General features: G+C 38.7%; 1 protein-coding gene and 1 long non-coding RNA gene across 6 annotated transcripts; both read left to right on the plus strand.

Moving 5' to 3' along the window:
* The first annotated feature begins 69 nt into the window (after positions 1-69).
* Positions 70-4,621, plus strand: LOC135597713 (uncharacterized). Of its 5 annotated transcripts, none has more exons than XR_010481381.1 (6): positions 70-311; positions 384-822; positions 3,678-3,734; positions 3,901-4,080; positions 4,262-4,337; positions 4,407-4,621. It is a non-coding gene; the product is annotated as an uncharacterized LOC135597713 (long non-coding RNA). The 5 variants fall into 5 exon arrangements; XR_010481380.1 differs by having other exon boundaries at positions 388-822; XR_010481383.1 differs by having other exon boundaries at positions 75-311; positions 384-428.
* A 1,359-nt stretch (positions 4,622-5,980) lies between these two features.
* LOC103972261 (putative respiratory burst oxidase homolog protein H) lies at positions 5,981-10,778 on the plus strand. Its single transcript, XM_009386539.3, has 15 exons — positions 5,981-6,668; positions 7,154-7,313; positions 7,401-7,449; positions 7,558-7,671; positions 7,792-8,211; positions 8,302-8,688; positions 8,776-8,871; positions 9,066-9,181; positions 9,255-9,357; positions 9,440-9,528; positions 9,608-9,758; positions 9,840-9,986; positions 10,076-10,204; positions 10,274-10,352; positions 10,423-10,778. Exons 1-15 carry the CDS (start codon positions 6,272-6,274, stop codon positions 10,530-10,532), a joined length of 2,547 nt encoding a protein of 848 aa, XP_009384814.2. The 5' UTR covers positions 5,981-6,271; the 3' UTR covers positions 10,533-10,778.
* Positions 10,779-11,734: the final 956 nt, after the last annotated feature.

Here is an 11,734-nt window from a genome sequence, read left to right on the forward strand (position 1 = left end):
TTTACATCGGGTTCGGTTATCTTCTTTCGTTGGATTTAAAATGGATTCGGGTTTCAGTGCGAACAGCACGCTTAACCGACGGCCACACCGCGCGGATGCTGTTCCTCCTCCGCCCTCCTCCTTCCCTCCCTCCTCTCCTCCATGATTCGCCTCGTCTCGATTCACATGAGATAGCTAAGATTTCACCGTCAAATCGATCCAAAGTAATGGGATAAGGGAAGCATCGTTGCGAATCCGAGCTCGCCTTCTGGATTTCTTCCTCGACCGCGAACCCTTCTTGTAGGGTTCGTGGTCTCATGGGGTCTACTTGCGTACGTTTCCCCTTTTCCCTCTTCTCTTTCTCTTTAATCCTGTTTGGTCATGCTAAATATCTTCAATCTTAGACAGTGAATGCAGCAGATGATGTGTCCGGCTTGTTATGAAAATTGGTCAGTTTCTTTCACTGATCAGTTATATTCTGTGCATTGAGCACAATTTAATGGCTAAAACATCAATACTGTTGTTGATTACATTAGAAGTTATGCAACTTTACATGACTCTTTCATTTTAGTATATGATTTCATTAATGTGATTTCACTACTTATAACACATTATTTGCAGTAACACACAATTTTGTATGCTTCAATGGAACTTCATATATGAAACTGTCAAGGTTCAAGCTGCAGTCAGAATCATCCTTGGGTGTGCCATTGATGGTGTCTCACTTATATTGCCAAACATAAATGGATGTCTTGTATGGAACAAATAAACCATTAAGAATGAGGATGATGATGCCAATGGGAGCGGAAAATCTAGCATGGTAGAAGAAGGTTTTCAAGAAAGGTAGAAAGGGATCACAAATTCGTGTCTCAGATTTCAGCATTAATTTTATGTTGTCTATTATTAAATCCTAGTCATAACTAAGATGTCATTATGAAAATGAAACATTGGCGCGATCAATTTTGGCCATCAACTCGAAATGGTGAGATTGACTTGACTTGACCCATTTTTCAAATGCTATTGCACTTGGAAGAGGACAAGAAGATCTTCTTGAGAGAATGTGATATGGGAGTCATGACTAGTCAGAGAGAAATTCCCCTAGGGACAGAAAATTTGTGTCTCTCATATCTCATTTTGGTTTGTTCTCATAAAATATTATGTCGAGGTGTGTCTGGTAAGAACACTCAGTCGAGTCAGTTTTGTTCGTTATGGGTAAAAGAAGATCCATAAGAAATATGAGTGTTCAGATTTATTTGAGTGAGTTTAGAAACTAAAACGTCTCATAAGAAATACGAGTTTATATAGAGTTGGTTTTGTTATCACCATCAATTATGAAATATTTAGTTGTTTAATGAGAAAATATTTCTTTTAGGTATCATTGCTGATATAGGTAATGGTGTTTTATCAAATGTTGTTGATTCAAAAAAAAGTAAGAGTACAACAAAAATAACAAAGTTTTAAAGTCATAACTATTTAATGTCAGTTATATGGATCTCTTACCAGATGGCTACAACCAAGTGAAAGAGAACAATAAATCGAAACACACTTTGGCCTACCCTACAAATAAGGGAAGAGACGATTGGGACACAGTTAAATAGGGGATGTTTGGTAGAATATTCATGTGTGTGAAAGAACTAAGAGAGGACCAAGGAATACTCCTAAATTGCTAACTCTTAAAAAGAGTGGGGTGACATATATTGAGTTCGGCCACATCATTAGATTGAATTGGTGTCCCGTCTTGTATATGTCAACCTTGACTAGTTTGACTTAAACTTGTCATCAATTTTAAGTGTCTATAAAATCATGAATTTTGAAACCCAAGAGGAAGATAATGAGTATTAAGCACACTATGGAGCTGACAACTCCAGATTAGTGTATATGAAAGCCACTCTGGGAAAAGAATTACCTCGTATGTTGGAATAAATAATTGGTGACACAAAGCACCTTTCTTGGTCACATAAAGCTCAATCACAGGCCCCAAGGCCCTTGTGCTGCAAGAAATTAAGGAATTCATACTGTGGAACCAGATCTGGGAACATAATCGTGTTCCTAATTATTCACTGTCCAAATCTGTTCTTTCTCCACAAGGGAAAAAAGACACAATCTATGACATACTGGTAGAAATATAGACTTTTTTTTTACTCTGGAACTTCATATTGTTTTTCTATAATTGAAAACCTAATATCATAATCATTTTGGAGAGAAGCAAACACTGTCTTTGCAAATGAGATATTACTTAATAATATCACCTCGTTTTGTCTGAGAGCAGTTTGGTAGCATGAGAAGGATATTCTGGTCCTGCTCTGGTAATGCTGCTTTCTGGACTAAATAGTATTCATCAAGGCAATTCTTTCTTGAATATTTTAACCCATAACGTAAGAAAAGTTGGTGGTGCATAAATATTTCATTTGTTTCAACACACATTCTTCAGTTTTGAGCTTATCATCCAAGATAGTGAAATTGAACATATTCTATTATTGAGATATAATAATCCAGTTATTTTAGAAGTTTATGGCATATCGACCATATTTCTCTGCGTATTGAGCCATTATTGATGCTCAGACTTGAGTAAATTATACTAAAAACATGGATCCTTGATGCATACAAATCAAGCACACAAAAAGGGTGCCAAACAATTAAGCCTAAGATGAATACTAGACTTGGTTTACACTGAAACGTTACACAAGGCATTTCGTACAGAAACTCTCACCTTTTAGGCCTTGATTTTACAGGTAAGAGATGAACCAAACGTGTCAGAATCCTTCATGTTTATTTTTTCTTTCAAATCTGTATGCTGTATAGTATGGGCGTTTGTATAACATTTGAGAAATGGGCATAAATTTAGGAGTCATTGAAGGGAAGGTTTGGCCATTTCTGACATTTGAGAAATGAATAACCCAACATAAGCTATCAGGCCTTGTTTGTTGATATAATATCTGGAAATTGGCCTGGCTATTTATACATGGTTACTCTGTATATAGTTAAAATTTGATTACAATGCCTGTTGGTCTATTTAGAATACTTCCACTCTACTGCAATTACTGGATAATAATGCATATCAGCGAGATTAAATTTTTTCAAAACACTACCTGCCAAAGGTGGTCATGATTTTTAAAAGTATGTTGTTGGTGCAAGAGTAATCCCATGGTCTCATGTATTAGGTGTAATTGGTCGGATTACAGCTAATTTAACAAGTTTATAAATCTAAGTAAGCATAATCAATTGGAGCATCTCACTGATGTAGAGCCTATCCTTGGTGTCCAATCTATACAAAAGTATGATCTTGCTATTGCCAAGTTTTAACAACAGCAATACTGCCTATGATATTCCGCACAATCTAATGCTGGATGTCCTACATTTATGAAGCCCTTAAATAAATGGATTGACTTTGAGAGAGATCACAGGGGATTTTGTATATATACAGGATACATGACCTAGAAGGGCAGTGCAGAATTGGTCCTTTGAGGGCAAAATTAAAAGGACAAGAAACCAAATAAAAAATGATTTGTTTCTACTTAGGCATGGCTATTTAAACAAATATCATTCACATTTTTCTATTCATCTTGTCTCTCAGGAAATGATGGCATGCTTGTGCATGTCTCTCAGAATTCTATTTCCAGTGATCATGGTATTCGTTATTGCTTTCTCTTTTTATCTTTGTTAGAATCTAACTGATTTTTGTATATTATTACTGTTAGGTGGCAGACAATATCCTATGGGACTGAATCATGTACAGTAAGGTGCAGTTTGGCAAGGTTTGGTCTTTGTCCACTTGCTCTTAGCTGCTACTCCCAACCTCTAATAGAATATGTTGGAGGAGAGCATTTCTTAATCCTCAAAGTCTTCCTACTTCATTAAAGAAGAGAAAGAGGACATTAACGAATCATGACATGCTTCACGAGGAATGTTATGCTGGTGCAGACCATGTGCTACGAGAAAAGGATTCCATACGTTTGGTGATGATGCAGTCTGCTCCAGGATTGGCTTTAATTCCAGAACAAATAAGAGGAGTTGAAGTAGGCGTTGATGCTGGACCAGCAACGTGCTTCCCAACACTAAATCTTATGCCCGGAAGACCTGCTTGCATATCTGCTGCATCGAGTAAAGACTCTCTCTTTCTTTCCTTTTTTCTTTTCTTTTGTCTTGTCTCAGCTGAGCTGTTGGTGATGAGCAGCAGCGCATGTTCTGTTTCCTTTCTGTATTGCTGGAAGCTAAATCTTGTTGCTGAAGCAATAGTTTTTACTCGCCTTGGCGTCTGACCTCTGATATGCTTTCCCTGCAGCAACAACCGTGTTCAATAAAGCACTGGCATGTGGACCAGAAAGAGTAGCACGCATGTTGCCATCTTACGCTATAATGTAATTGTGTCATTCATTGATTGAACATTTCCTCACACTTGTTAGCTAATTTTCTCCATTTTTTGTTAGATTTGGAGTGCCATATCAATCATCTCAAGACAGCTGAAGTGGTTCGCAGAAGGATCCTCCATTAACCTTCTAAGAATCGCCATGTTCCGGATATCATATCATAGCATCGAGGTGGGTGAAGTGTCTTGACATCAATTTTTATATATTAAAGAATAATTATAATGCATGTACTCTCTACAGTTGAAATATCGATGTCAAGCAGCCCTACATAATTCTTTTTCTTTGTTTTCTCTTCACAAAAAAAAAAAAGAAACACTGCATTCATTAATTAGATCGTTTCAACCTACTGAAATACCATAAAATTTTAATCTATTATTAAATATATTTTAATATTTTCTAAACACATCTAAGTTTTGCGTTTTCATTATTTGAATGAAAAGGAAAAAATAAATAAAATACTTTACCATTTTTATAATATTTTTAATTATATAATTTATAACCATGCTTATTTTATTAAAAATTTAAATTTAGACAATCGATCCATCGATATGTAAGACTTGACCGAATCGATATACCGTGCGATTCGAACTGATCGCGTCCAGCGGCGGCGATTGGGACACGCCGGCTTGCAATTACTTCTTAGCCCGAGGAAAGTACGACTACATCATGGACCGTCCTGGCTGGACCCAATCTACTCGACGCAAGGCCATGTGAGAATGGGTGGGCCGTCGCCCTCGCGGGGTCCACCTCCAAATTTGGTAAGTGTCAAACCGCGTGCACTGTTTGGGTGTCCGACAGCCAACCATGACGTTGACTCCATGGACGATCACCACAAGCACAACTGGTTTCCAAGCGCTTGGTAATGCTCACCCACGCCTTGGCCGTACGCCGGGAAGTCCACCCTTGGACGATACGGTATCAACCCATCCGGTCAACTCTAAACATTCACCAACTCATGGCTACGGTAGTAAGTAAGTACGAACACAAATACCACTCAGACTACTGTTTGTGATGCGGACTTAACTGATTTACCTAATTAATGTAATATCCCCTTATTTTCTTGTAATCTGATGAGATTAAGAAAACAAATTGAACTATTTTTCAATTCTTACATATTATTTCTTTGAAAGATAAAAAAATTAAAATTAGTTAAAAACATAAATGAATTCCATAATGGAGTGGTTAGCACTTCATATTTGAAGTATAATGACTTGGATTTAAATATTAATAAAAATATTTTTATTTTTTTTATGAATCAGAATTGACAATATGAACTTGAACCTAAATCGCTTGAAATCGATTTTATTCTAATTCTAATTTTCATGGAACTAGATTCATCAGTACGAGAAAACACATGAATGGTCATAGAATTTACCTCTACTAAATCTAAAAATTTATATAATAGTTTGCGACAATATAAAGAGATTTATGTCTCAATTTATATATTCATATAAAAATTTGATTTACTTCGTAAATATATAACCGAATATCGTCTATTATTATTATATTATTATTATTATTATTATTATATTATTATTATTAATCTTTTGATCTTATTACTATATATATATCCAAATATAAATTTGAAATACCATAAATATAACAATAAGAACAATAATTTACTTGTGAGGGGAGGAATGGAATGGACCGCAACATCGCCGATGTCGGTGGACCGACCTCAAATTTCCCATATTCGATGTTACGTGGCCGATAAGCCGGTCACAGTTGTTGTGTCATTTCAAATTTCGACTGGTAGAATTCTCCTCCTCCCTATTAATTTCCCAAACACCCCCTCACCCTCTCCCCCCACTCCTCTCTCTCTCTCGACCGCCATGGAACCTGCAACTCCGCCGTAGAGGGAGATAGACACAGGAAGCGGGTGACGGGAGGAGATATACCGCCAGTTACCAGACACCAAAGAGAGAATGGGACCAGCGCGCGGCTGCATGGATGTCCCCCTCGGTGACCACACGGCGCATGAGCTGGAGAGCATCGTGGTTCATGGCGACCAAATCCAGCCGGCTGCGGACCCGCCGCCGCCGACCAATGCGACGCCGAGGAGCTCCGCCCGGAGCCTCCTGCCCCAGCCGTCCAAGATCAAGTTGGGATTCCGGGATTCGACCAGGAGCACCGGCGGTGGGGAGAGGAAGAACCCCGGGAAGATGACCCGGATGGTGTCCAGCGCGCAGATGGGGATCAAGGGCCTCCGCTTCCTCGACAAGACGTCCGGTGGCAAGGAGGGGTGGAACGCCGTCGAGAAGCGGTTCGGCCAATTCGCCGTCGGTGGACGGCTTCCCAAGGAGCACTTCGGCCGTTGCATTGGTGAGTGCCTCCATCTTTTGCTTTGAGGATGTAGAATAACCCAGAGCTTAGTCTTGTAAGTGAAGTCTCCATTCAATCTAGCACTCCTGAGGCGGCAAATTAGGGAAGAATCGAGTTCTGATGCAAGCAGTTCGTAGTGAAGTTACAGAATAGGTTGTGCACATGGTGAAGAGCATCACTGAATGGTCTTATTTCCTAATTGGTTTGATATCGATCTGCCGTGGCCATCAGACATTGTTATCACATCAATAGAGCGATTTAACCCACAAAAAGCATATATCAGAATCTACAGGATCACACTGACGATTTGGAAGTGCTGATGAGGAAAAAAACACTTCAAACAAAAGAAATGAAAAAGACAGGATGTGATATTTCGTAGTAAAAGACAGATCTTTGTTCCTTTCTTTTCCTGAGAAATTGATTATATCTAGGAATGAATTTGTTGGTTCTTATATATAATTTTGTTCTGGGTTCCCATTTGTAAGGCATGGCTGAGTCGGAGTTTGCTGGGGAGCTATTTGTTGCTTTAGCAAGGAGGAGAAACTTGGAGCCAGAAAACGGTGTGACCAAAGCCGAACTGAAGGAGTTTTGGGAGGAAATGACAGACCGAAACTTTGATTCTCGGCTACAGATATTCTTCGACATGTAACCATTTTTTCTCAACTTTATCTGCTTTCTGCGCTGAGACCCACTAATTTTTACATGACATGATCTGCTATGTTGCCGAAATAGGTGTGACAAGAACGGTGATGGAAAGCTCTCAGAAGAGGAGGTGAAAGAGGTAGACAATCTTGATATCTCTATTAAATCTCACTTCCCATTGGTTGGAAATGCTCTATTCCTTTACGGCGTGGACAAATTAATGACACACAGATTGTCTTCCTCACAGATTATCATACTCAGTGCCTCGGCAAACAAGCTTGCCAAGCTGAAAGCAAATGCAGCCACCTATGCTGCTCTCATAATGGAGGAGCTTGACCCAGATGGTCTAGGCTATATTGAGGTACCGAGGCATCTGTTGAATTTTCAAAGAAATATCAGAATTTGGACAAATATCTTGTATCAGGAAGATCTAGTAGACTAATCGCACTAACACTTTTGTGTCTTATGATATCTATTCCAGCTTTGGCAGCTTGAGACATTACTTCGAGGGATGGTTAGCTCACAAGGATCTGAGAAAACACTCAAGCGTTCACACAGCCTTGCAAGGACAATGATACCGATGAGATACAGAAACCCAGTTAACAAGTTTGTCAGCAAGACTGCAGATTCTGTTCATGAGAACTGGAAGAGGATATGGGTTATTTCCTTTTGGTTGACACTCAATATAGTCCTAGCAGCATGGAAATTTGCCCAGTACAAAAGGAAGGCAGCATTTGAGGTGATGGGTTACTGTGTCTGCATAGCCAAGGCTGCAGCTGAGACCCTGAAATTCAACATGGCTCTAATTCTCATCCCTGTTTGTCGGAACACCCTCACGAGGCTCAGATCAACCCGTCTTAGTTCAGTATTCCCATTTGATGACAACATCAACTTCCACAAGGTAAGCAAGCCTTTCGAACATTAAGCTTACTGAAAAAGAAATACTTTGTGAATGTCCATATGCGTTCCTCTTACATACAAATATTTGCAGGTCATTGCACTGGGAATAACAATCGGAACTTTAGTGCATACCCTCGCTCATGTAACCTGTGATTTTCCAAGGCTAATAAGATGCCCAAAGTCAAAGTTCATGAGAACACTTGGGCCCAATTTCCACTACAAGCAACCAACTTATCCATCTCTGTTAGCAAGTGCTCCTGGGGTCACTGGTATCCTCATGATCATCATCATGGCATTTTCTTTCACACTGGCAACACATTCTTTTAGGAGGAGTGTCGTGAAGTTGCCATCACCCCTTCACCATTTAGCTGGTTTCAATGCATTTTGGTATGCACACCATCTTCTGGCTGTCGTATATGCCCTTCTGATAGTGCATTCATACTTCATTTTTCTCACCAAGGAATGGTACAAGAAGACAGTAAGTCATGCTTTATATTCATCATATAGCAATATTAAAGTAGTTATTGTTATTCTGGCAGATAATAACTTATCTTTCTTTGGACAGACATGGATGTATCTAATGATTCCAGTCCTATTTTATGTCTGTGAGAGATCAATTCGGAAAGTTCGTGAGAAAAGCTTTCGTGTCAGCATTGTTAAGGTAAGCTACTCATATCTATATGTATATATGTATATGTATATGTATATGTATGTGCATGTATATATATATATATATATATATATATGTATATATATATGTGTATATATATGTATGTGTATATATATCCATGAACTGGCCAATCAACAAAAGAAGTGCAAAAATGAAATGCATCACCTTTTGTATATGTCATACAGGCAGCAATATATCCGGGTAATGTCCTTTCAATACATATGAAAAAGCCACCAGGTTTCAAATACAAAAGCGGAATGTACCTATTCGTCAAATGTCCAGATGTCTCACCTTATGAATGGTATGTGCTTAGCTTCACATCACATTTGACTTAGTGACAATTCCTGTATTCACCTTTGTATTTATCTCCACAGGCATCCATTCTCAATCACTTCGGCACCAGGAGATGAGCACCTGAGTGTTCATATCCGTACCCTGGGGGACTGGACATCTGAGCTAAGGAATCTATTTGGAAAGGTTAGTTCAAGCAGAAAGTTATTGCCAAAGAGGACTATCTAAAATTTTTTCAGAATTTTCTAACAGAAGTCTCTTCATACAGGTTTGCCAGGCTCAGGTGACTTCAAAGAAGGCTAACCTAGTTAGACTTGAAACCACAGTTTTTGCAGATGTTCAATTTGACGATACAAGGTGATCGGAACTCTGTAGAAGCAAGTAATATTAACCTATAAACACTATGCAAATTGTAAACGCATTAATTGCTTTTCAGATTTCCTAAGCTCTACATTGATGGGCCATATGGTGCACCAGCTCAAAATTACAAGAAATATGACATTCTTTTGCTCGTTGGACTAGGAATTGGTGCAACTCCATTTATAAGTATACTGAAGGATCTCCTGAACAATATAAAGACCAACGAAGTATTCTATACTCTCATTTATTTTCACTAGTAGCAAGGTAGTATTTTAAAGGCATCATTTACAGGCTCAAAACTCATGCAGGAAATGCAAAGAATACATAATGCAGATGCAACTGCCATCAAAGAAAATGGTCCAGGAAGGGCTTACTTCTATTGGGTGACAAGGGAACAAGGATCATTTGAATGGTTCAAAGGTGTCATGAATGATGTTGCCGAAAGTGACTATAATGTACTTCCCTAAAGTTGTTTCCTGGTAACTGACTGGTAATTTCCATTTTTCATAGAACCATAACTGACAAAGAGCGAATGTATATGCAGAATGTCATAGAGATGCATAACTACTTGACAAGTGTGTATGAAGAAGGTGATGCAAGGTCAGCGCTTATTGCAATGGTTCAATCACTTCAGCATGCCAAAAGTGGTGTTGACATCGTCTCTGGAAGTCGGGTAATTGACTTTCTTAATTCAGATAAATGAACATTTGCTCCTTTCTAGTTTCTAACTCATACTTGACAGATACGCACACACTTTGCAAGGCCAAATTGGAGGAAAGTGTTCACTGACTTGGCGAGTGCCCACAAAGCTGCTCGAATTGGTGAACTCTTGTCGAACTTTTAGTATGTCAAACTTCTCACTTCCTAGATCCCTAATATGTGGTATTGCAGGTGTTTTTTACTGTGGATCCCCCACACTCACAAAACAACTGAGGGATCTCTCACAAGAATTCAGCTATAATACCACTACTCGATTCCATTTCCACAAGGAGAACTTCTAGAGACGATAGAAGTTGACACTGATAGTTGAAACATCACTGTATATGAAAAGAGAGCCAATTTAGTAAAAGAGTCTTGTATAGAAATCCAGTGTTGATTGGTGAAATGTCACATTACACACACAAAGAAAAGATTTAGAACAGGTGTGAAATAGTGAGGAATAATTCCAATCTCAATAATCACTGCCTGAAGGTGATTTAAGGATTATATTCAATCATGAGTATTTTGAAGAAAATTTCTTTCATTTCTCTCTAGCTTGTCTGATGTACCAGTTGTTATGTTTCACTTCCCTACTTTCATCTTATAATCTTTCTGTGCAGCTGCTTCCTAAATTAGATCATTTGGTAATGATATTTCAACTTTAATTTCTCTGCAATGGATATAACACATTCAACTGCTTTCAGCGTTTGAGAGACTTAACTAAGATCCATCATTTTGTAGCTCAGATGCAGAGTTATAATTATTGTTGCAGATAGAAAAACAAGCTTCTCCATTTTCTCTAGTCTTCCTTTTGCATATCCAAAATCTCCTCTGTTCCTATTGAGCTGCTTCAAACAGCTACTATTTTATAGTGGAACTGAAATGTGGAGTGGCAATCTTACTTCCAGACTTGTTGCAGCCACTTGCTAAAACATGGATGCTATATAGTTTCTAGGTTAATGGATGCTGCAGAACAAGCAGATGAAGGTGGCAGATTTCCTGATGATTGCTATTCTTCTACATCATGACTTGCTTTTAAGAGTCATCATGTTGGCTTAACTCATAACTTGGCTCGTTTGCTCATTTGCATCCTCCAAATCTGATACCATATTAAGGATTCGAAAGGACTTCGAGTCTGAGTCAAACTCTGTGTTTCATTTTTTCTCATGTAAAAAGCCAGTTTGCCGTTCTTGTCGATCTTCAATATCGACTCAAGTACGATGATCTTGGAATGTCATCAAATAGCTACCTACTAATCAATCTGGATGATTATAATGTACTAAAAACTCAATTTGCACTAGAAGATCAATTTGCCTAACCTATCAACATTCTACCTAAATATTGAATTCAAAGGAACAAGACTAGAGAACCAGAGAAGTCAACGCGTTGAATCACTTGAACTTGCCGTGGCGACCTTAGCCATGGTGCTGCGTCCCACGGCCAAGATGAAGGTGCCCATGCGACAACAACCGGTGAGCCCCCGCGGCCGCCGCAGCTGCTGCTC

This window comes from Musa acuminata, chromosome BXJ1-11 (assembly GCF_036884655.1).
Source record: "Musa acuminata AAA Group cultivar baxijiao chromosome BXJ1-11, Cavendish_Baxijiao_AAA, whole genome shotgun sequence".
Classification (NCBI taxonomy): domain Eukaryota; kingdom Viridiplantae; phylum Streptophyta; class Magnoliopsida; order Zingiberales; family Musaceae; genus Musa; species Musa acuminata.